The 21145-nt window shown below is 42.3% G+C and overlaps 1 protein-coding gene across 1 annotated transcript in view; it reads right to left on the reverse strand.

The window, feature by feature from the left end:
* The window catches only part of LOC149179379 (uncharacterized), a 180538-nt gene that overhangs the window by 109513 nt on the left and 49880 nt on the right, over nt 1-21145 (reverse strand). The window contains exon 3 of the mRNA XM_089422449.1: nt 15180-15266. Coding sequence (XP_089278575.1) covers nt 15180-15266 — 87 coding nt within the window. The remainder of the gene's footprint in view (nt 1-15179; nt 15267-21145) is intronic.

Here is a 21145-nt window from a genome sequence, read left to right on the forward strand (position 1 = left end):
ACACTATCGAGATACATCTTGACATCATGTTCATCTTGAAGGCATGAGATCCTAGCCTTCCAGATCACATAGTTGGATGCTCCGTCCAACAGATCTTCATCTCTCAGCCCATTGGCTGCCATCTCTGCCAACAAAAAGTCGAATTTCTCGCTCTCTCCTCTGCGTAGCTGCTAGGCTGGGCTACGCACTCCTTGCTGAGTTAGTAGATCTGCTCCTCGCTACTGTTGCTCAGCAACTGAGAAATAAAATTCCTTGGCTCGGAATTCACTGAGGAAGAAATTCCCTCAAAAGTGTCTTCTGACGTTTTTCAGACCCAGCAAACGCTACAGAAAACTGTGTCACACCTGAAGACTATTCAACGTTGAATCTGCTGCTGCGCTGCTCCCTCTGCCACTGACAAATCATGAACTGGAAATCTTACCTCTCTGTCAACTCACTCAAAGAGAAATTTTCCTCGAGAATCTTACCCTCAAGGCCTGGACTGCGCAATCCCTCTGGGATTAGAAATACTACCTACGCAACACTTCGATGTCTCTCCTTCTCTTCAACATTGAGCTCTTTTGGTCTGCTCTCTTGCTTCACTTGTGCTCTGATACCATGTGAAAATTTGGAGACCAAAATTCCCTACTGCAGCAAACTGATATTACTTCTCCTACTTGTTAATTCATGCAAGTTATTTACAGCATTACACTGTAAATATCGAAGTAAATACAACTGCAGCCTTCACTAATTAAATTATATGTGGAAACAAGTACTGAGCAAGAAAGAAATAGCACACACAAGTGACACCGTTGTTTTTGGACAAATGTCCCCAGAAAAACCCAATGCGGGAAAATCGATGCAACTGTTGAGGGTTTGTATTATGAAGCAGTAGTTTCTGAATACAATTCTTCGGATGCCCAAACTGGCAATCATATACAGAGATCTAACTCGACAAAAAGATAGTGAGATGATCTCACCCTGTCACTAGAAAAATCGTCACTGATCTGCACTGGAGATGAGTCTTTGTGTTGTCTTTGCGCAGCACTGCATCACACCTACGTAGCTACTCCCTCACTTTCACTGGGACTGCGTTGCACCTCCTCTCGATCTTTTGCTCGCTAAAAACATCGGCTCTCTGTCCTCCCGGTCTCACACCCCAGCTCTCGCACTTGATCCCGACTATTCCCAGCAAAAATACAGACTTCCCTCTGATGCTCTGCGCTGCCACAGCTTAGCTCTGCGTGGCACGGCGTTGCCTCTCCAAACTACTCTCTGCCCTCTTGTAATATTCCTAATTAGCCATGGCTAATTGGAATATTTGATTTTGTTCAATTTTTGCCTTCTATAGTTATTTGTAAATAAAAGTGAGGAAGGGGGACATAACTCACTTTAGAATAAAAAGTCACTTCCTAGGTAGCACAATGTTGTGACTTAAAGGGGAGCCAAGGGGGCCAAAGGAGGACGCAGAAAGGGACTCCACGCAGACACATGGAGAGACTGCGCAAGGAGGGAAGAACACGTGGCAAGAGGAGAAGCACGCAGGATGTGGTGAGCCTAGGGATTGTGAGAGGCAAAGGCTATAAAATAGAGAGGAGCCCCCTCATTTTGGATCATTCAGTTATGTGCATTTTGAGCTAGTCGTTTCGACTTCTGAGCACGTTGGTTGTTTAGCTAGTCTGCAGCATTGTTTAGTGCATTGAGTGTCTCCGTTCGGAGATCTCACCCTTAGCCCCGGGGGACTTCGAGTGCCTGCTCGGGCAAGGTATTTCCTTTGGTGTTTCAGCAGTAGTTTCATCAGCATTCCAGCAGCAGTTTTAGCAGCGTTTTGGAGGACTGCACAGCACTGGGAGAGGGACGCAATTCTGTTTGGTTGTTGTGTTGGATTGGGGTCTTGCAGGTGGATTTTTACTGGGAGATTGAGCAGGGGTCCAGCTCTTGTCTCATTGGAGGATTTTGGCAGGGTTTCAGGCAGTGTTTCAGGCAGAGTTTAGAGGTGTTTTCTTCAGTGGCAGCGCAGGGCATTGAGGAACTGCGCAGAACCCCAAGGGGGTGTTTTTCGGGGGTCAGCCATTCCAGGAAAGCTTTCTGGGTTTTCTGGGTTTCTTGAGTAGAGCCCGAATCTAGAGTTTCAGCTTTTTCCGAGGAGGGGAGTAGCCCCAAATCATCACTTGTTTCCTAGCAGCAGCAGCATCCACGCAGAGAGGCCATTCTTGTCATTCTGAGAGTATTTCTTCACTTGCCTTGTGCAAGTCGAGGTACCATCTGTCTGTTCACCTCTTGTACTCATTTTATTGCTCAGTATAATAAAATGCCTTAGCATTTTCTTGCTACATTTCTTGTGTATCTGCTTATATTTCCGGTTTATATTATTATATGTTGTTCCACTGTTATTTTATCACTTCTGGGTTATTATATCATTTGCACATATTTGGTTGGGATTTTTGCTGGGGTTTGAGAAATATTCTGGGTTAGGAATATTACAGTGGTATCAGAGCATAGATCTGGCTCAGCCTGTGGAGCTAGCAATCTATGACACCAGGGGAAAAACCCACATTTGTTACAGAGGTAGGAGGTACAGAGACACTGGACGTAGGTTGGAGAATACCTACGGGGAGGGAGACTGTGTTCCTGTGGTGGACACAGAACAGGCGGAGCCTGTGGTGGACACAGAACAAGCGGAGCCTATGGTAGACGCAGAACAGAGAGAGCCAGTAGTGGACGCAGAATAGATGGCCGATGAGGACAGGAAGAGATTTGCGGATATGCTCCTCAAATCAGTGCAGGATCTGTCGAGGCAGATTGAGGTGATAGGGCAGAGATTCACGGCAGTTCAGGCCAGACAGCGTGAGAGCCCACGAGTTTTTCAAATTGGTGAGGGATCAGGTGCATCCCATCACTTGCCAGAGCAGCGTGATACTGTGCAGTAGGTGGCCTCACATGCCCCTACACGCTCTACCATGCCCACTTTCTTAGGAGCAGACACGGGGGTCGTAGCCCAGCAGGAGGAAGAGCTCGGACATATGGGCGATTATTTTGCAGAGTACCAGGCTTATGGGCAGGAGGTCAAGGAAGCCCTCTCATTCAGAGATTTTGTTCAGCTCCAGCGGGATAGCAAATCCCGCAACCATCATAGAGGGTTCCGGCATTACCATGATGGCGACACCCACCGTGCAGTGAGTAGATTCCACTTGCCTACGTTTGATGGCTCATCAAACAGTTCGGCAAAGTCTTGGGTGGAGAAGCTGGACATTTATTTCCAGCTTAACCAAATGTTGGAGGCAGAGGCCATCAAGGTAGCAACATTGCATTTGGATCGCGAGGCCCAGGATTGGTGGTTTCATGGGATGGTTACACTGGGGCACTCCACAGTGACGACATATGTCGATTTTACCAGGAGACTGATGGAGCGATTTGATCGGAGGGATCCAGAGCAGCATTTCATTGAGCTGACGAGGCTCAAACAGAAAGGGAGCCCAGAGACCTACATTGCAGATTTCTTGAGGGTCTCCGCGATGGTGCCAGACCTTTCCACGGCGCAAAGGGTCTATATGTATGTTGAGGGGTTAGCAGAGCCACTTCGGGGTCTAGTCCGATCCACTAGACCAGCCACACTCCAGGATGCTATCAGCAGGACCCAGGACTTACAGGATGTCTTACCCAGGACCCGGACACCTCACCCCCAGAGACAGACTTTCCAGTCTAAGGGGAAGGACGTGAGGATTCCACCTCCAAAGGGGAATCCAGGACGAGTACAACTTGATGATGATGCCAGGAGGGAGCTGAAGAAGAAGCGGTTGTGCTTCACATGTCAGGAGCCATGGGCACCAGCACATAGATGTGCTGCTAGCAAAGCACATTTTATTGAGGTCTTCTCCAAGAGCAGTGGAGAAGAGGATGACGAGGAGGATGTGGAGGCAGGAGATAGCCACGCCATATAGGGACCTTTGCCACCTCCACCCCCAGTAGCAAGTGATGCACCTTTTGCACCCAACGGAGGGGCCCTTGTAGCATTGCAAGGAGTTCCCAAGTATCTGACGCTACGCGTACGAGGGACAGTACGTGGCCAGCGAGTATCAGTTCTGGTTGACAATGGGGCAACCCACAACTTCATAGATGCACAGATGGTTGAGCGGAGAAGTATACAGATAGAGAGCTTCGATGGGTTTCCAGTGTTGGTCCCAGGGGATCAGACCATGACGTGTGCTCGTTATGTCCCAGAGCTTTCAGTGACGATGGGCACCTACACATTGACTGACCACTTTTTCGTGGTTGATATTCCGGACACCAACATGATACTTGGTGTTCAGTGGCTTATTACTCTAGAGACGGTCACGACGAATTGGAAGACCCTAGAGATGGAGTGGGATGATGAGAAGACAGGGAGGCATGAGAAGATACGGGGACAACACACATATCCGCCTCAGACTGTGTCGGCTCATCGGATGGAGGCAGTCTTCCGGAAGGGAGACATAGAGTGGGCAGTGGAGCTGCGTGCATCAGAGGTAGGGACTACAGGGCAGACGGTACATACAGAGATCCAGTCCATCCTTGATCGGTATGCCATAGTGTTTAGAGAGATTCCACAAGGACAGCCAACGGATCGGGGCTTTGAGCACACTATTGAGCTTGAGCAGGGCATCCAGGCAGTGATAACCACCCCTTATAGGCACCCCAAGGCCTATTAGGATGAGATTGAGAGGGCTATCCAGAAGTTGCTGGCTCTTGGGCACATTCGACCGAGCACGAGTCCTTTTGCTTCTTCTGTGGTGTTGGTGAAGAAGAAGGACGATACGCTGAGGATGTGCATTGACTATCGGGCCTTGAACAAGAAAACCCTGAAGAATAGGTACCCCATACCCAGTATCGATGAGTTGATGGACGAGTTGAGACGGGCACGCTTCTTCTCAAAGATTGATTTGAGATCGGGGTATCATCAGATTCGCGTGAGGGAGCAGGACATTCCCAAGACCGCCTTTAGGTGTCACTATGGGCACTTTGAGTTCTTGGTTATGCCTTTTGGGCTAACCAACGCCCCAGCTACATTTCAGTCCTGCATGAATCACATCTTCCGTAGTCACTTGAGGAAGTTTGTGTTGGTATTCTTCGATGATATTCAGCGCATTGAGACAGTATTGCATATCTTACAGGAGTAGTTGTTCTATGCCAAACTCTCCAAGTGTGAGTTTGGGTTGACGGAGATGTTATATCTGGGTCACATCATAGGGGTGGACGGAGTGAGAGTCCACGAGGAGAAGATCAGGGCCATCAGAGAATGGCCGGAGCCGAGAAACGTGACGGAACTTCGGGGATTCATTGGTATTTGTACGTACTACCGGAAGTTCGTCAAAGGTTTCTCACAGCTTGCTGCATCCTTGACAGACTTGACAAAGAAGGGGGCATTCAGTTGGTCAGATACAGCGCAGCGAGCCTTTGACAGGCTCAAGGAGGTTATGAGCAGCTGCCCAGTGCTTGCATTGCCAGATTTTACACAACCATTTGTTTTGGAGTGTGATGCGTCGGGAGAGGGGATCGGCGCAGTATTGATGCAGGGAGGTCACCCTATAACCTTCGAGAGCCAGAAACTCCTTCCGCACGAGAGGTTGTATTCTATATACGACAAGGAGATGTTGGCCATCATGCATGCATTGGCTAAGTGCCGGCAGTATCTGGTGGGTAACAGGTTCAGGGTGAGGACTGATCACAACAGCCTCAAGTTCTTTTTGGAGCAAAAGCAGCTATAGGAGAGGCAGCAGAAGTGGATCAACAAGATCCAAGCATATGACTTTGACATTGAGTATGTCAAGGGTAATAACAATGTGGTAGCAGATGACCTTTCACGTAGACCAGCCACGTCATCTCTTATGAGCTTGGATACAGACTGGAGGGCTCAACTCTTAGTAGAGTACTCCAAGGACAGGTTTGCATGTGAGATTCTGGACGGACAGGTGGCAGATGACAGGTACAGGGTGATCGATGAGATCATCTATTACAGGGATCGGATCTTCTTGACTGAGGGGTCTCAGCTCAAAAAGAAGATACTCCAAGCATCACATGACTCACCATTGGCAGGCCATCAGGGGTTTACCAAAACCTACAGGGCCATCAGAAAGAGGTTCTCATGGAAGGGCCTCAAGGAGGACGTACTCCAATATGTCAGGAAGTGCGATGTTTGCCAGAGGAACAAGGGGGAGATGAGCCATCCCGCGGTATTATTGTAGCCTCTTCCCATTCCGGAGGGGAAATGGGAGAGTATTTCGATGGACTTCATCACAGGGTTGCCCATGGTGCAGGGCAAGGATTGTATCTTTGTCGTCGTTGATCGGCTGATGAAGTACGCACATTTCTTTGCCATATCCGCACATTATACAGCAACATAGGTGGCCGAGCTGTTCTTCAGAGAGATCTTCAGACTACATGGTCTTCCTAAGACTATCGTCAGTGATAGGGACAGTCGTTTCATGGGCGGGTTATGGCAGGAGCTTTTTTGGTTGGTGGGGCCAGATTTGACACCGAGTACCAGTTATCACCCACAGACGGATGGGCAGACAGAGATAGTTAACAAGTGGCTGGAGGGCTACTTGTGTAACTATGTCAGTGGGCAGCAGCGCGCATGGTTGAGGTGGCTGCATCTAGGGGAGTACTGCTACAATACTTCACATCACATGTCCATTGGTATGTCACCATTCAACGCTTTATACGGGTATCATCCTTTATCTTTTGCTGACGTGATGTTTGGTGATAGCAAGGCTCCCAGAGCCAAGATATGGATCCAAGAGAGTCAGGATATTCTCTGAGCTCTCAAGGATAACATCGCTACAGCACAGAACCAGCAGAAGCTGTATGCCAACAGGGGTCGAGTGGAGAGACAGTTCGAGGTAGGGGACATGGTCTACCTACGGTTACAACCATACCGACAGTGGTCACTAAAACAGAAGGGGGCAGAGAAGCTTAAGCCCCGCTTTTATGGGCCGTACAGGGTGATACGCAGGGTTGGACAGGTTGCATATGAGTTGGAGCTGCCCCAAGGCAGCAAGATTCATAACGTTTTCCATGTATCATGCCTGAAAAAGGCATTGGGGCAGCAGGTGACAGTGATTGGTGAGCTACCACCCATGGATGACGAGGGGCATTTGATATTGCAGCCGGAGGCCATCATTGATACCAGGGAGAGGCAGCTGCGGAGTAGGACGGTCTGGGAATTCTTGGTGAGGTGGAAGAATTTGTCGAATGAGGATGCCACTTGGGAGAGTGAGAAGATTTTGCAGCATCCATCACTTCAGTTGCTTGAGGACAAGCAACATTTTGCCAGGGGAGACTGTAATATCCTAATTAGCCATGGCTAATTGGAATATTCGATTTTGTTCAATTTTTGCCTTCTATAGTTATTTGTAAATAAAAGTGAGGAAGGGGGACATAACTCACTTCAGAATAAAAAGTCACTTCCTAGGTAGCACAACGTTGTGATTTAAAGGGGAGCCAAGGGGGCCAAAGGGGGACGCAAAAAGGGACTCCACACAGACACATGGAGAGACTGCGCAGGAGGGAAGAACACGTGGCAAGAGGAGAAGCACGCAGGAGGAGGTGAGCCTAGGGATTGTGAGAGGCAAAGGCTATAAAATAGAGAGGAGCCCCCTCATTTGGATCATTCAGTTATGTGCATTTTGAGCTAGTCGTTTTGACTTCTGAGCACGTTGGTTGTTTAGCTAGTCTGCAACACTGTTTAGTGCATTGAGTGTCTCCGTTCGGAGATCTCACCCTTAGCCCTGGGGGACTTCGAGTGCCTGCTCGAGCAAGGTATTTCCTTTGGTGTTTCAACAATAGTTTCATCAGCATTCCAGCAGCAGTTTTAGCAGCGTTTTGGAGGACTGCACAGCACTGGGAGAGGGACGCAGTTTTGTTTGGTTGTTGTGTTGGATTGGGGTCTTACAGGTGGATTTTTACTGGGAGATTGAGCAGGGGTCCAGCTCTTCTCTCATTGGAGGATTTTGGCAGGGTTTCAGGCAGTGTTTCAGGCAAAGTTTAGAGGTGTTTTCTTCAGTGGTAGCGCAGGGCATTGACAAACTGCGCAGAACCCCAAGGGGGTGTTTTTCGAGGGTCGGCCATTCCAGGAAAGCTTTCTGGGTTTTTCTGGGTTTCTTGAGTAGAGCCCGAATCTAGAGTTTCAGCTTTTTCCGAGGAGGGGAGTAGCCCCAAATCATCACTTGTTTCCTAGCAGCACAGCAGCAGCATCCATGCAAAGAGGCCATTCTTGTCATTCTGAGAGTATTTCTTCACTTGCCTTGTGCAAGTCGAGATGCCATTTGTTTGTTCACCTTTTGTACTCAGTTTATTACTCAGTATAATAAAATGGCTTAGCATTTTCTTGCTGCATTTCTTGTGTATCTGCTTATATTTCTAGTTTATATTATTATATGTTGTTCCACTATTATTTTATCACTTATGGGTTATTATATCATTTGCACATATTTGGTTGGGATTTTCGTTGGGGTTTGAGGAATATTCCGGGTTAGGTATATTACACCTCTCTGCCTTGCACTCTCTGGATCAAGAAAACTTCCTCCTGAAGAACTATCCCTGCTCCTCTCTGCAAGATATCACTTTGAATCTCTTTGGCAACTACTGCGCTGCTCACTTCAAAAATTTGATCTCTGATCTCTCACTCGATGTGTTTTCCAAATGCCCATCAAGCCTCCTCTTATAATCCTTTAGTTGAGAACCAACGGCCCAGATTAGATTCTAATAAATGGCTCAGATTATATTGGCTTGACTCTCTTCTTCTTCTAGAAGTTTCACCCATTGTTTGATTAATACCCTTTAATTATTTTAATTTCCTAGTTTAGACTTAGGCACCCATTAAAAATAATTAATTATTTTAATAAAATTGTCTCCAGGTGGAATTTCCCAAAACGATTTCTGGGTATAGTGGAATACATGTGTCCAAGCCTCCTTGCAAATTTTGAGGCTAAGAGCACATCCAGTGCTACCAGAAATCAACATATACGAATACCTCCCTAGTTAAGAGAGAGTGTTGAAGAATGTAACTAGGTTCCATCTTCACGTTTGTATAATTGAATTTATTTGTCAAAAGAGATTTTATAATGACTTATTAAAGCATGGGTTTCATGCTTGGATCATCATGTTTATAGGTCAAAGACTCCATTGTAGGCTTCTAGGTTTTATATTGAGTCAATAGAGTCATTGTAAATTTTATTGGACCCTTCATGGGCTTTTGTATCATGTAAAAAGAATTATTTTTAAGTCAAATGTCATTTGACTCCTCCACACCAAGTCGGTCCTATGATGATGAAGTCAGCGCACATTAGGGCAATTCGAACCCCAAAAGAGTCTATATATAGACAGCCTGTTTGATCCATTTGCTCACTTACTAAACAAGTTCGATGCACAAGAAAGAGAGGCAAAAAAAGGAGTGAAATTCTAAGAAAAGGAAAAAGAATGAAGGAGAAGACAAAGTCGAAGTTTTGAGCCATCTTTCTCCCACAGGTGCAAAGTCACTGGGTTATTGCTAGGGTCGAAATTTTGAATTCTTCTATAGGTTGGAGTTCTAGGTCAAAGTTGCTACTGGGGTAACATCACTTGAACAAGAAGGAAACGCTGACTTGGTGATTGGGGGAAGTTTGTGTCTAGGTCAAAAGAGTCTTGGACTATCGCATCTTGTCTTTGAACCTACTTAAGGAAAAGTTCTTACTAGGTTTTCCCCTTATAGGGGTTTTGCCCTAGTTGTTCACTTACATCTTGTGTCTCTTGTTCTTTTGATCTTCGTATACCCATATATTGGTAATTGCTTGATAAAGCATAATATAATAAAGAAGTACAAGAATCCAACATAATTCACAAGTAATTATCAAAGAAGAGGAATCAAACCCTAATTACTACTCGCATTGATTTCTCAACAATATACACCTTTAAGAAACCATGGCATTGATAATTAGTAATTACAAGTCACTACAGGTATATAACCAAGGGGTATGTATAATTTTGTTAAGAGTTCAACATACAATAGGGTTGATTGATTGGATAGGATTTGTGAAACCCTTGTCATACAAAAACTCTAATCATGTTCCCTCATGGTAAATCGAGCCCTAGGTCTTTTAGGGTTTATAAGCAATCTAGTACTCATGAGCATGGATAAAGTTGGAACCCTTCGTCTAGGGTTAGCACCTAAGACACTAGAAGTACAACCTTTAAAGTCTCATGGTAATCGTAGATTGTCAAATAGATATCATGCTCTCGTTATTATATACTTTGCTTGGGGATAATTGTCAGTGAATATTGTAGGTATAGGAAGCAAAGGAAGATGGATGGGTTGATCCTCCGTTTTGAGAAGCATGATAGAAGGAGGGAACTATACGAAACCTTGGACCCTTAGTCACTATGATAGGTTCATGATATAGCTATGGAACTGTGGATGCCTGATACATAGCAAGGAGAAATAGAAGGTGAAAAGACCTCTACTATGGTTAAAAGATTACAGTCAAGCATTGTAATTATGACATAATGCATCAAGTTGAAAAGATGGCATCATACTAGAAGCATATCGTTGAAGCAAGAGCTCATGACATCATTAGAGAAGCTTGAAAGAATAGTTGAAGTAGAAGTCTACATGGATGTAGTTGTCATCATATAAACCCTCACATGCCCTTCAATTTTTAAAAAAATATTCACAAATAATCTTTTGCCATCATCTTAATGATTGAAGAAGGGCAAGACAATTTGACCATTTGACTTGACCAAGGAGGGTTGCCACATCATTATCCTTTTGGGGTTTTTAACCACAAATTGGTCCTACAACTTCAATCAAGCATAACTTGCAAACCGTGAAGGCTCTCGACATGCCACATACCACCGGAAACGGCTCAACAAGGGGAATCCATCAAGAATTATCTTGACACAAAAAGCCATGAATTGCCATGTCACATTAGTTGACAAAAGGCAGGGCATCTCCTGGTGCTGCTTGGGTTGACATCAATGACAACCACATATCAACACACACTTCTACCTTCTAACCTCCCCACCCCTAGATCCAAGATCTAGGACTGTTTAGGCACTTTTGGGTGAGTTTGCAAGGGGTTGAGTTGTTGATTTTTACATTTTCTACAAAAAAAGTACCATCCTATAAAAATAGGACAAGTTATTTTACATAGCAACCTGCCTAACAGAGCACTTGTTAGATATAATTACATATTTGGTTAGAATATTTTCTATACATCAAATTTGATTTTTTACTTTCTATATTATGTTATTACTTGGTGTACTTCTTGCTATTTTAGTGTCCTTCACACTGATTTTTATAATAGAATGGTAGTAAAATCTCTTCCACTTCATCCATTTGGCCCCATTGTAAATCATTGGTATTGTAGTGGTTGGCTGAAGTCATTCATGGTAAGCCTCCAATAGCCCTTTTTCGTAGGAATTGAATTTATAGAGTGGGGATTTAAGCCAAGGTGATAATTGGTCTCTGTCTTATGGGTGTCAGTTTAGCAAATTGCCACAAGATCTTGACAACCCTATTAATCAAACTAGTAACAGGCAGCTCAAGCTTCACCCTCCACTTAGACAATACAACAATATTGTCTAAGGAAATGGTATCCACATTCAGTGTCCTCTCCATTTGCCTCATCCATAGTCGAAGATTGTAATGGACATACACCATGTCATTGAGACATTAGAACTCCAATTTGTAGGAGGATCATAAAAAAATTAATGAGTCATGAGGGTCACAATATATTAGAGGGTCATAAATTACAATAAATGCATTTCTTTGAGTGTATTTATTCAAATACACTCTAATTGCACTCACATCCCAAAAGCTACAAGTTTGATTGAGGATTCTGATGGTAAATTTATCCAACCCACAACCAAGAAAAACAAATGAGGGAAAAAACCCAAAATCAGTTAAAAGTTTAAAACCCCCTGAGTTCTGCCAACCTGGGAATTTTTAGGGTCATGGCATGAAATTTTGGGAGAAATTTGCGATATTTTCCAAAACCATGTGACTTTTTGTATTAAAAAATCATGATTTTTTCAAGCCGATTTTTTGGCTACCCTTAAAACTCACAACTTTTTGGGACATCGCTGAAAAATTGCCAAGGTTATCAACATTGTTCCAAACTAACTCCTAAACTGCATCACCCAAGAGGTACTATAAGGCACTAGTCTACTAACATGTAGTAGAAGATATTTTAGTGTAGGGAAGCCTCCCTTGGCTTTGTAGAATTTGGCCAAATGAATAGGAACTTTTGGCGAGGTAACAGTGGGCACAGTCCTGTCCGGTACCACCTTAGTACCTTGTGAGGACCTTAACAAAACCACTAGTTTGGAAGGTCACATGACTCATTCGAGTGATGCATTTTACATAATGTGAATGGTGAGTATACATTTGAAAAGGACAATAGCCCATCTCTAGCAGATGTAGTCCAAATACTTGATGATTCTTTGTTCTTTAAAGCCACTAAGGAACTCTTGCATTTATTATTTATAGTTTTCTTTGACAATGTGGAAATAAAAAAGTTTAGTTCTTTTTGATCCTATAGGACCAAATATGATATTCTTTCTCTTTATTTGTCTTCTCCGTCCTTATTTTGCATGACCAGCACTCTAACAAAAGCTCATATAGGCTTGCCACTTGATGTAATGAGCCATGGATAATCCTTAATGGGCTTTTTGGTAGTAGTTTTGTTGATGTTTGTAGCTCAGGTAGGTACTTTTGCACAAGCCTTATTGTCTAGGCATGAAGTCACCCACGGATCTTCTTAGGCACACTTGCTTAAGTGTGAGCAAGTTGCTAATGTAACTTAGACTAAGTTTTTAACTTAGGAAAAGCACATAATTATTATGTTGGCTAATTGAGCTAAAGTAAACTTAGGAAAAGATTTTAATGATTATGTTTTAATCTCAATCACTTTAGAAATTAGGGTTAGGGATTTAGCTCAGTGTAAAGTTATAAAAGCAAGACTAAGGAGAGGAGACGACACACCATATAGCAGCACAAGACATTGAGAGAGGCATCTCAATGAGGAGTGTTGAAGGAATTAAATTCTGGTGTGCCGAGTGCAAGCAAGTGCAAAAGGGGACCATTGGAGATCCAAATCAGCTGAGAATCGATCTAGGGCTTGATCTGTTGAATCACATCCAAAGCATTGTATATCTGTAATTTTCTCATATGGGCAATTATCCCAGGACAAGAGCCCAAGTAAGTTCATATTTTAATGAAGAACCTCTGATTGGGCAAAATCTATCTAGGTCATTGTGATTGAGATTGGTTATGTGAAATTTTGTTTCCGCTAATTAAGTTAAGAACTTAGTTGTGCTTTCAATCACTAGATCTGCAATCTCCTAGGTTTATGAATTGTTGAGTGCTAGTTTCAAAGAAAAATTAAAAGGTTTTATGCCCTTTTACAACAGTTACATCAAGATGCAACCCTCTATTGGAAAATGTAACTAGTTTCGGTCTTCAGAATTTGTATCATTATGTATTTCATGTAAAAAGCAAAAGAAGAAAAAGAATTATTACATTCAAGCATGGGTTTCATGCTCAACTCGCATTGTTATTAAGGTAAAGCATGTTCTTCATGCTTCTAGGGTTCTTTGGGTCAAAAGAATATTTGTTATAAGTCAAACTATTGTACTAGAGTCAAGTCCAAATATTTTGTCCCCACAAGACCAAGTCAGCCCTGGAATGGACCCATTCAACCTCCTGGATGTGTATAAATAGAGGACAATTTGACCTCATTTAAAGACAAGCAAGCATTTTCGATTTTTGTGCCAAGAAGAGAGAGAAATACCAGCGAAAAAGTCAACCGAGAGAGCAAAGATCAAAGAAGCAAGTAATCTCCCACACATGTGAAGAATCTGCCCTAGAATCTGCCACACGTGCGAGAATTTCAGAAATTGCAGGGGCCGAAAATTGCAGACCTAATTGCAGGGGCCAAAAATCTGAAGTTTGAGCAAGTTTGGAAGGCTTTGACTATTGTTGATTTGAGTTGACTTTGACTTGTTGAAAGAGCTTGGAAGGAGGGATGACTTGGGTCTTGTGGGAGGTCTTGGTCTTGGTGTTTGGGTCTTGGATTTCTCACTTTGATCTGATTCTATAAGAAGAGAAGATTTGACTAATTTTTCCCCTCGTGGGGTTTTTCCCTGGCTTGGAGCCTATATCTTGTGTTCACTGTCTTTTTGTGATCTTCATGGTTTATGGTTTTGGTAATTGTTTGATGAAAGGAACATAATAAAAGTAATGAGAAATCAATATATCTTCACAAGCAATTATCAATTAAAGAGAAATCACCCTAATTGCTGCTCTATGTATTTCTCAACACCGTGCACTTGATCAATCCATAACACTATACATTTTACTATTTCCACATTACATATTATGCAGGGCATCAAAAATTAAAATAAAAAATCATTCAGTGAGCACTATGTGTTTGTCCAGCATCTCAAATGATAGTTTCGAATTCTTACAAAGATACATGCTTTTAAAATTGCAATCTGCAGGGACAATTACCTGAAGAAGAATTGTACTTGTTTGTTCAAGCATTTCATATACAGGTTTGCATCAATAATATTCACTCAGCTAGTCTGTTATATTTGAGCATCTAACATTTTCAAGAAAGGCTTCTGATAATAATCTGCTTTCGAGAGGTTTGGAGCCTGGATCTGTTGTATAGTTAATAGATCATATTCCTGTTAAGTTGATAACACAGTTTGGCCATGGAAAATTCAGTGCTGGAACATAAATGCCCTAAAAATACTAAAATGTGAAGCCAGTATTTCTTCATGATTATTGTATCTTAGTGATTTTTGTTCAATTTCCAGTAAAAATATTTTTAAGACTGTTTTACGAAATTAGTAAAACATTATTATTACATGACAAGAAGAGTTATCAGGGAATTCAAAGCTCAAACATCACAAGTTGTCATTTTCTTAACTGTACAAAAAGGTCAATTTGTCATTTAAGTTCAACCCCAATGGAGCCTTTGATGTTCCTAAGAATAGTATTGTTATGATGGAGTTTCAAGAGAATTATCTGCATCGCTCAAATAACATAGAAAGGCAATTTTATCTAGTTCTAGAATCAAAATCAAATCTTTACCAAAATGCTTTTATGAGGTAATGATCAGCAAGATTAACAATCCTGCATATGCATAAATAGAAAGTGCATACACACACAGAGATTGAACCTTGAAACCAGATCGTTGAACTGCTATAGCAACTGCTTGAAACTGAGGATAGTCCTTCAATTTGGAAACTACGTAAGACCTTCCAATCTGCATCCAATTTCAAGTGAAAGAGGACATATGAGTTGAACGTAATTCCTCTGGTATGATGTGAACAATAACCACTGATTAAAAATCTACATGAATCCCTATAGTAGTGAAGTAAATAGAATATGTTACAGGTCAGGTAATTAAGTGATATATTGAAAAATACAACGAAATTAGTAAACAGTGAGAAAAAGTCCATCATTATCACTACTGGCAACATCTGGGACCACTCTGAACTGAGAATGAAAGAAATGATCTCAAAATGCAGCAGAGCTGCAGAGGCCATGCTTCCTAGCTCCAGTTCTAATATGACAATCAGCTAGAAGATGAATGACTACGCTTAGAAAGCTATACTAGGGATCTAAGGTGCCCTTCTCTCATTAGTTCACTCTTCCTTGCTGTTTCCTATCCCACTGTGCACAAAAGGAATTCCTACATAAGAATTATAGTTCAGCCTCAATTGGAGAACTTCAGACAAGTGATTATTAATTAGATTAGAATTCGTTAGGTCAAAAGGTACATAATTTGAATTTGTAAATCCTACTATAGGAGAATATTGTGACAGTAAATCTCACCTCTCTTGCTTGCCATTCCCCCTAACTCCCACTGACCAAATTTTGTGCTCTTATTATATCTGATGAAATATATGGTGTACAGTTCGGCAATTTATTTCATGCGCTTTGCTTCATGTGTGAGCATTTCATTGTTGTTCACCTGTGCACATGTCAATTGGTATTAGATCCTAATGATTAGGCCACGTTAGGCCTCTGCAATGCAGGTCATTCTTGGAGCTTCTACCATCCAAAATTCCACCTTAAACTCTCAACACAACCAAGACCTCAAGCAACTTCTGCTATATGAGTAACAGCCCGACATTTACAGGTAACTAATGTGCTTCCCCCTTAAATTTGTAAGATTTCCCAAACCAGAAGAATTTCTAGAACTATTCCATGTTTTTTGGAAAATTCCAGGCAGAAATTCTGCTGACCCTACAATTTTGCTCATTCTGGTTCAAAACCAATTAAATATAAAATTGTGAAATCCCTACAATAATTCTGTTTCTGTGGGAACTTTTCCAACATAATTTCTATTCTGCAACAAGAATATCATGGGGACCTCACAATCTGAAGGCCCTGCTGATCTGTTATTAATGTGGTGGTTAAAAGGTTGACTTGGGTGTAAGCAGATCTGGGCTTCCTCGTTCCCTATGCTCCACCCAGGATCATACAACCAGCCCCTCTTAGCCCCAGCAACTTCCAGAAGATATCCTCTGCCAACGAATGGGCCCCTTCAAAGTTATATATGATTCCAATGAGCAGCCTATATCACAGTCCTCTCATTTGTCCTAAGCAGCCAGCTCTAGCTCCAGCAAACCTTGACATACTCTCCTCTGTTTGGCACCAATAATTTCTTCTACTTGCACCTTTATATCTTTTCTTAGCTAGATACTTAGTTCTTTATCTTTTCGCTTTCAATATTGACATAGGAATTGGTTTTGTACTCCAATTTTTGTATCTATACTAATGTTCTCCTTTATTCCCATTGAATCTTGACATATTTTCGTGATCATTTGTCAGACATTAATAAAATTATGTTATCTTATCTTCTTAAAGGTCCCTTGTAATATGGTGCTTAGAAGGTAGCCTGGCGGTCCATAATTAATTGTTGAAGCTTGTGGTAGCTTCAGAAGGTCTTCTACATAGGCTTGGCATCATAGCATGTGGAAGATCATTAATAAAATTATCTTATCTTATCTTCCTAAAGGTCCCTTGTAATATGGTGCTTAGAAGGTAGCCTGGCAGTCCATAATTAATTGTTGAAGCTTGTGGTAGCTTCAGAAGGTCTTCTACATAGGCTTGGTGTCTTAGCATGTGGAAGATGATTTATTGCCTCTTTAGGTGTTTGCTTGGTGGAGTAAGTGATTTATGTCTTCTTTCCTAAGTCTAACTTAGGAAAAGTACAATAATTAAAGTCAATTAATTATTGTGGACTATGAAGTCATTTTCTAAGGATAAATAGTTTAATTATTTAAGTGACTTAGAAATAATCCCAACCATTGATCTCCAAGATCTTCTAGAAGTGAGATTAGGGTTAGGGATTTCGGCTTAATGAAGATTATAAAAGAAGCCTAGCAAATAGGTAAAGACACAAGAACACAAGAGAGAGAGGAGGTTAAAACATTTTTTGGGAAATTGATTTTCTCAAGAAGGAGAGAGCAAATTCTCTAGAGCATGAGGCTCACTTCGACTAAAGAGAAGGAAGAAGAAAACAGGGATAAGTCCAGGGTGTTTCCAAGAGGCCATTTTGCTAGTAATTGGACAGGCCGAATTGTTGAAGTGAGAAGGAGGAACAATTGTTGGGGAGGTCGATTTGCTAGGGCCAAGTTGTGAGTGCGCAGAGGTCAAGTGAGAGCTAGGTGCAGAGGTTGATGTTCTGGTGAGAAGTGGGCCAATATTCTTCAGACCGAATTCCTTCAAAGGTCGATTTCCAGTTGGCCGATTTTCTTTCGGCCAAATTATCCCAGTGGGGTCGAGTTGTAGGTTCCAATCATTGTATTGTTTCTTTGTAAATTCTCTGTGGTTTGAAACCCTGATTTTCTAGATTAATGAATGACGGAGAATTGTTGCTGGTGAATTATTTCTATTGCAATGTGTGATTGACCTCTTCGACGTATTTCTGCCGCATATATTTCTAAATGTGATTTTATTTTTCGGTAATTCAAGATTTATTTTGTTGATTAAATAAATTGTTGGGAATAAATAATTGTTGTGAGGGGCTAGTATTAGGAGATTTAACATGCTATCAAAGCTTTCTCGATAACTCTAAGAGACGGATCTGAAATCACTAGAGTTTGCAGTAGTGAGTTTCTCTTTTTTACGTCAACAAAATTATTTTAAAATTTTGCAGTTGGATTTTGTGGTAGTGGTCGATTTGTGAAGATGTCATCACTGAGTAGTTTGTGATATGAAGACAAGTTGGATGGGGTTGCTAATTTAAGTCCCTGGAAGGAGAAAATTACCATAATTCTGAATATGAATGGTTCGTGGGATCTTGTGAACATAGACATTCAGGTTTCTTCAAATCCAAAACTTGCAATGGGGCATAATCTCAAAGATATGAAATCAAGGTGTATAATTTTGGATGGTGAGAGGGATCACATGATTCCTCAAATATCAAGTAAGTATATTGGACATTCGACGTGGGTAGCTCTGACTGGTCTTTATCAGAGCACAAATGAGAACAAGAAAATGGTGCTATGGGAGAAATTAAACAACCTCAGGATGAATAGATTTGAGACCATAACACCTTACCTCACGAGGATCCAACAGGCCCATGGTGAGCTTGCAGTTATTGGGGAAGTTGTGATTGATTCAGAGCTAGTGAAAGTTTCTCCTAAGGGTTGCGTTAAGCATTGGACCACCTTTGTGGATGGGATCCTTGTTAGGCAACAACTTACTAATTAGAGTCAGTTGTGGGCTGACTTCATCCAGAAAGAGATCTGGGATAACTCACTGACTGGAGGGCAGTGAAAGGGTATTGAAGAGAAAGATGAGCTTGCTCTTGCTACACAAGCGAAAAAAGGCAAAGGGAAGGCCAAACAAAACTAGAGTGGAGGAGGACCTTCACAGAATAAAAAGGAGGACATGAGAAAAGTCAAATTCTTTGCATTTCACAAGCTCAGGCATCTTGCCAGTCAGTGTCCTAACAAGAAGGGCAAGGGAAACACCGCTACAACAATCACTACATAGATGGATGAGATCGCTAAAAAGTTCAAGAAAAACTTTGCCTTGGTGTCATACCTTTCTGGAACCATCACAAGAGGTGTCTGGCTTGTGGATAGTGGAGCATCTCGTCGCATGACAAAATCTCGAGACGACTTCACCGATATGACCGGGGAGCCTAGGGATACACATGTAGAGCTTGGTGATAAGGACAAGTATGCAGTAGAAGGCAATAGCAATATTGAGTATAAGATGGACTTAGGTGGTATCGTGGAGGTGAACAGAGTATTGTACATACTAGGTCTAGAGAAGAATCTCCTTTTAGTTCGGCCATAGAAGACAGAGGACTAGAAGTCAGCTTTACTGGAGGTGACATGGTTGTTGGGCTAAAAGGAAATGGTCCCAACAAGAAGCGAGTGATTGGGAGAATGGAGAAGGATCTCTATCTATTGAGAAGATAGCCAGTGAAGCTCTCATACATGAGAGTGACAACTAGAGTGAGATATGGCATAGGAGGATAGCACACCTACACTACAAAGATCTCCCTATGTTGCAAAGAATGGTTAAAGGGTGTCCAGAGATCAAGGTGGGGCAGGATGGAGTGTGTAAAGGGTGTGCGCTTGGAAAGAAGGCCAATGTTGTGTCTCATCACAATGAGACTAGGGCTAAGGGGGTGCTAGACTTGGTGCACTCTGACATTTGTAATTTTGTAGTCCTATGTCTGTGACATCGATCAAAGTGTCTTTGTACTTTACAACATTCATAGATGACTCTTCCAGAAAAAATTGCATCTACTTCTTGAAGACCAAGGATGAGGTCTTCGATTAGTTTGAGGATTTCAAAGCTCTTGCTGAGAACCAGATTGGGAATAATATTAAGGTGTCGAGATCAAATAATGGGGCAAGTATACCTCCAAGGAGCTCCGGGATTTTTGCAAGGCAACAGGGATTAAGGAGGAGCTCATAGTACCTTACAACCTCAACAGAATGGGGTTGCTAAGAGGAAAAACAGGACCATAATGGAGGCAAAGAGGCCAATGATTTATGATCAAGGATTGCCTATGCTTTTGTGGGCAGAGGCATGCAATACAGTTGTATATGTGCAGAACAGGAGTCCTCACAAGAAATTGCAGGACCTAACTCCTAAGGAGATGTTTACAGAAGTGAAACCAGATGTGAGCCATGTGTGCATCTTCAGTTGTCCATTCTATGTCCACAAGGCAATCGAAGCACATAACTTAGCAATTGTATAGTCAGTTCATCATAGAAATTTTGGAGGGTGTGGTGCATTAGATGCTTAGGCCAAACAGCAAGAGAACAACACAAACTTCGAGGAGATGGGCACAAAATTGAAGGGGATTTCTACTGCATTAATTGTAGTTTGTAGTTGGGCACAAGTTTCAAGAAGATTCATACAGCATTAGATGTTATTGATGTTGATTTGGGGTAGCATCGGATGTGCTCTAATCCTTAAAATTTGTAGGGAGGCTTAGACACACGCATTCTCCAATACCCAGAAATCATTTTGGGAAATTCCACCGGGAGACAGTTTTATTAAAATAATTAATTATTTTTAATAGGACTCTATCTTAAGCTTAAGAAATTAACATAACTAAAGGGTATTAATATAAATTGGGGGTGAAACTTCTAGAAGAAGGCGGAGATCAAGTCAATATGATCCTAGCCATTGATTAGAATCTAATCTGGGTCGTTGACTGATCAACGAGAGGATTATAAGAGGAAGCTTGATGGGCACTTGAAGAACACACCGAGAGATCAAGAGATCGAATTTCTGAAGTGAGAAGTTCTCAGGAGGAAATTCTGATCGAGTAGATTTCTTGTAGTTGAGAGGCAAGGATATCATCCGAAGAGAGAGATTTTCTCAACCGGAGAATCATCAGCAGAGAGAGGCAGAGGGTGATCCAGCAGCTCTCACGCAGAGGCTGACGCAGGGCCATGCAGAGGGAGAGAGAGAGTCCGAAATTTTGCAGCAAAGTCAGTTTCAGAAGCCGGGAGCCGTGGTGTGAGACCGAGAGGCTAAGAGCAGTGACTCCAGGCAGCAAATCGATCAGTTGGCTCGTTGATGCAGTCCCTAGAGGGGTTGACGCAGGGGCTGCTTGAGGGCAGCGCAGGGCCTGTCAAAGGCACCTCATCCAGTGTC

The sequence above is a fragment of the Pinus tabuliformis genome, chromosome 4_1, assembly GCF_031772625.1.
Source record: "Pinus tabuliformis cultivar Carrire ecotype Pingquan chromosome 4_1, CPIR1, whole genome shotgun sequence".
In the NCBI taxonomy this organism is placed as follows: Eukaryota; Viridiplantae; Streptophyta; class Pinopsida; order Pinales; family Pinaceae; genus Pinus; species Pinus tabuliformis.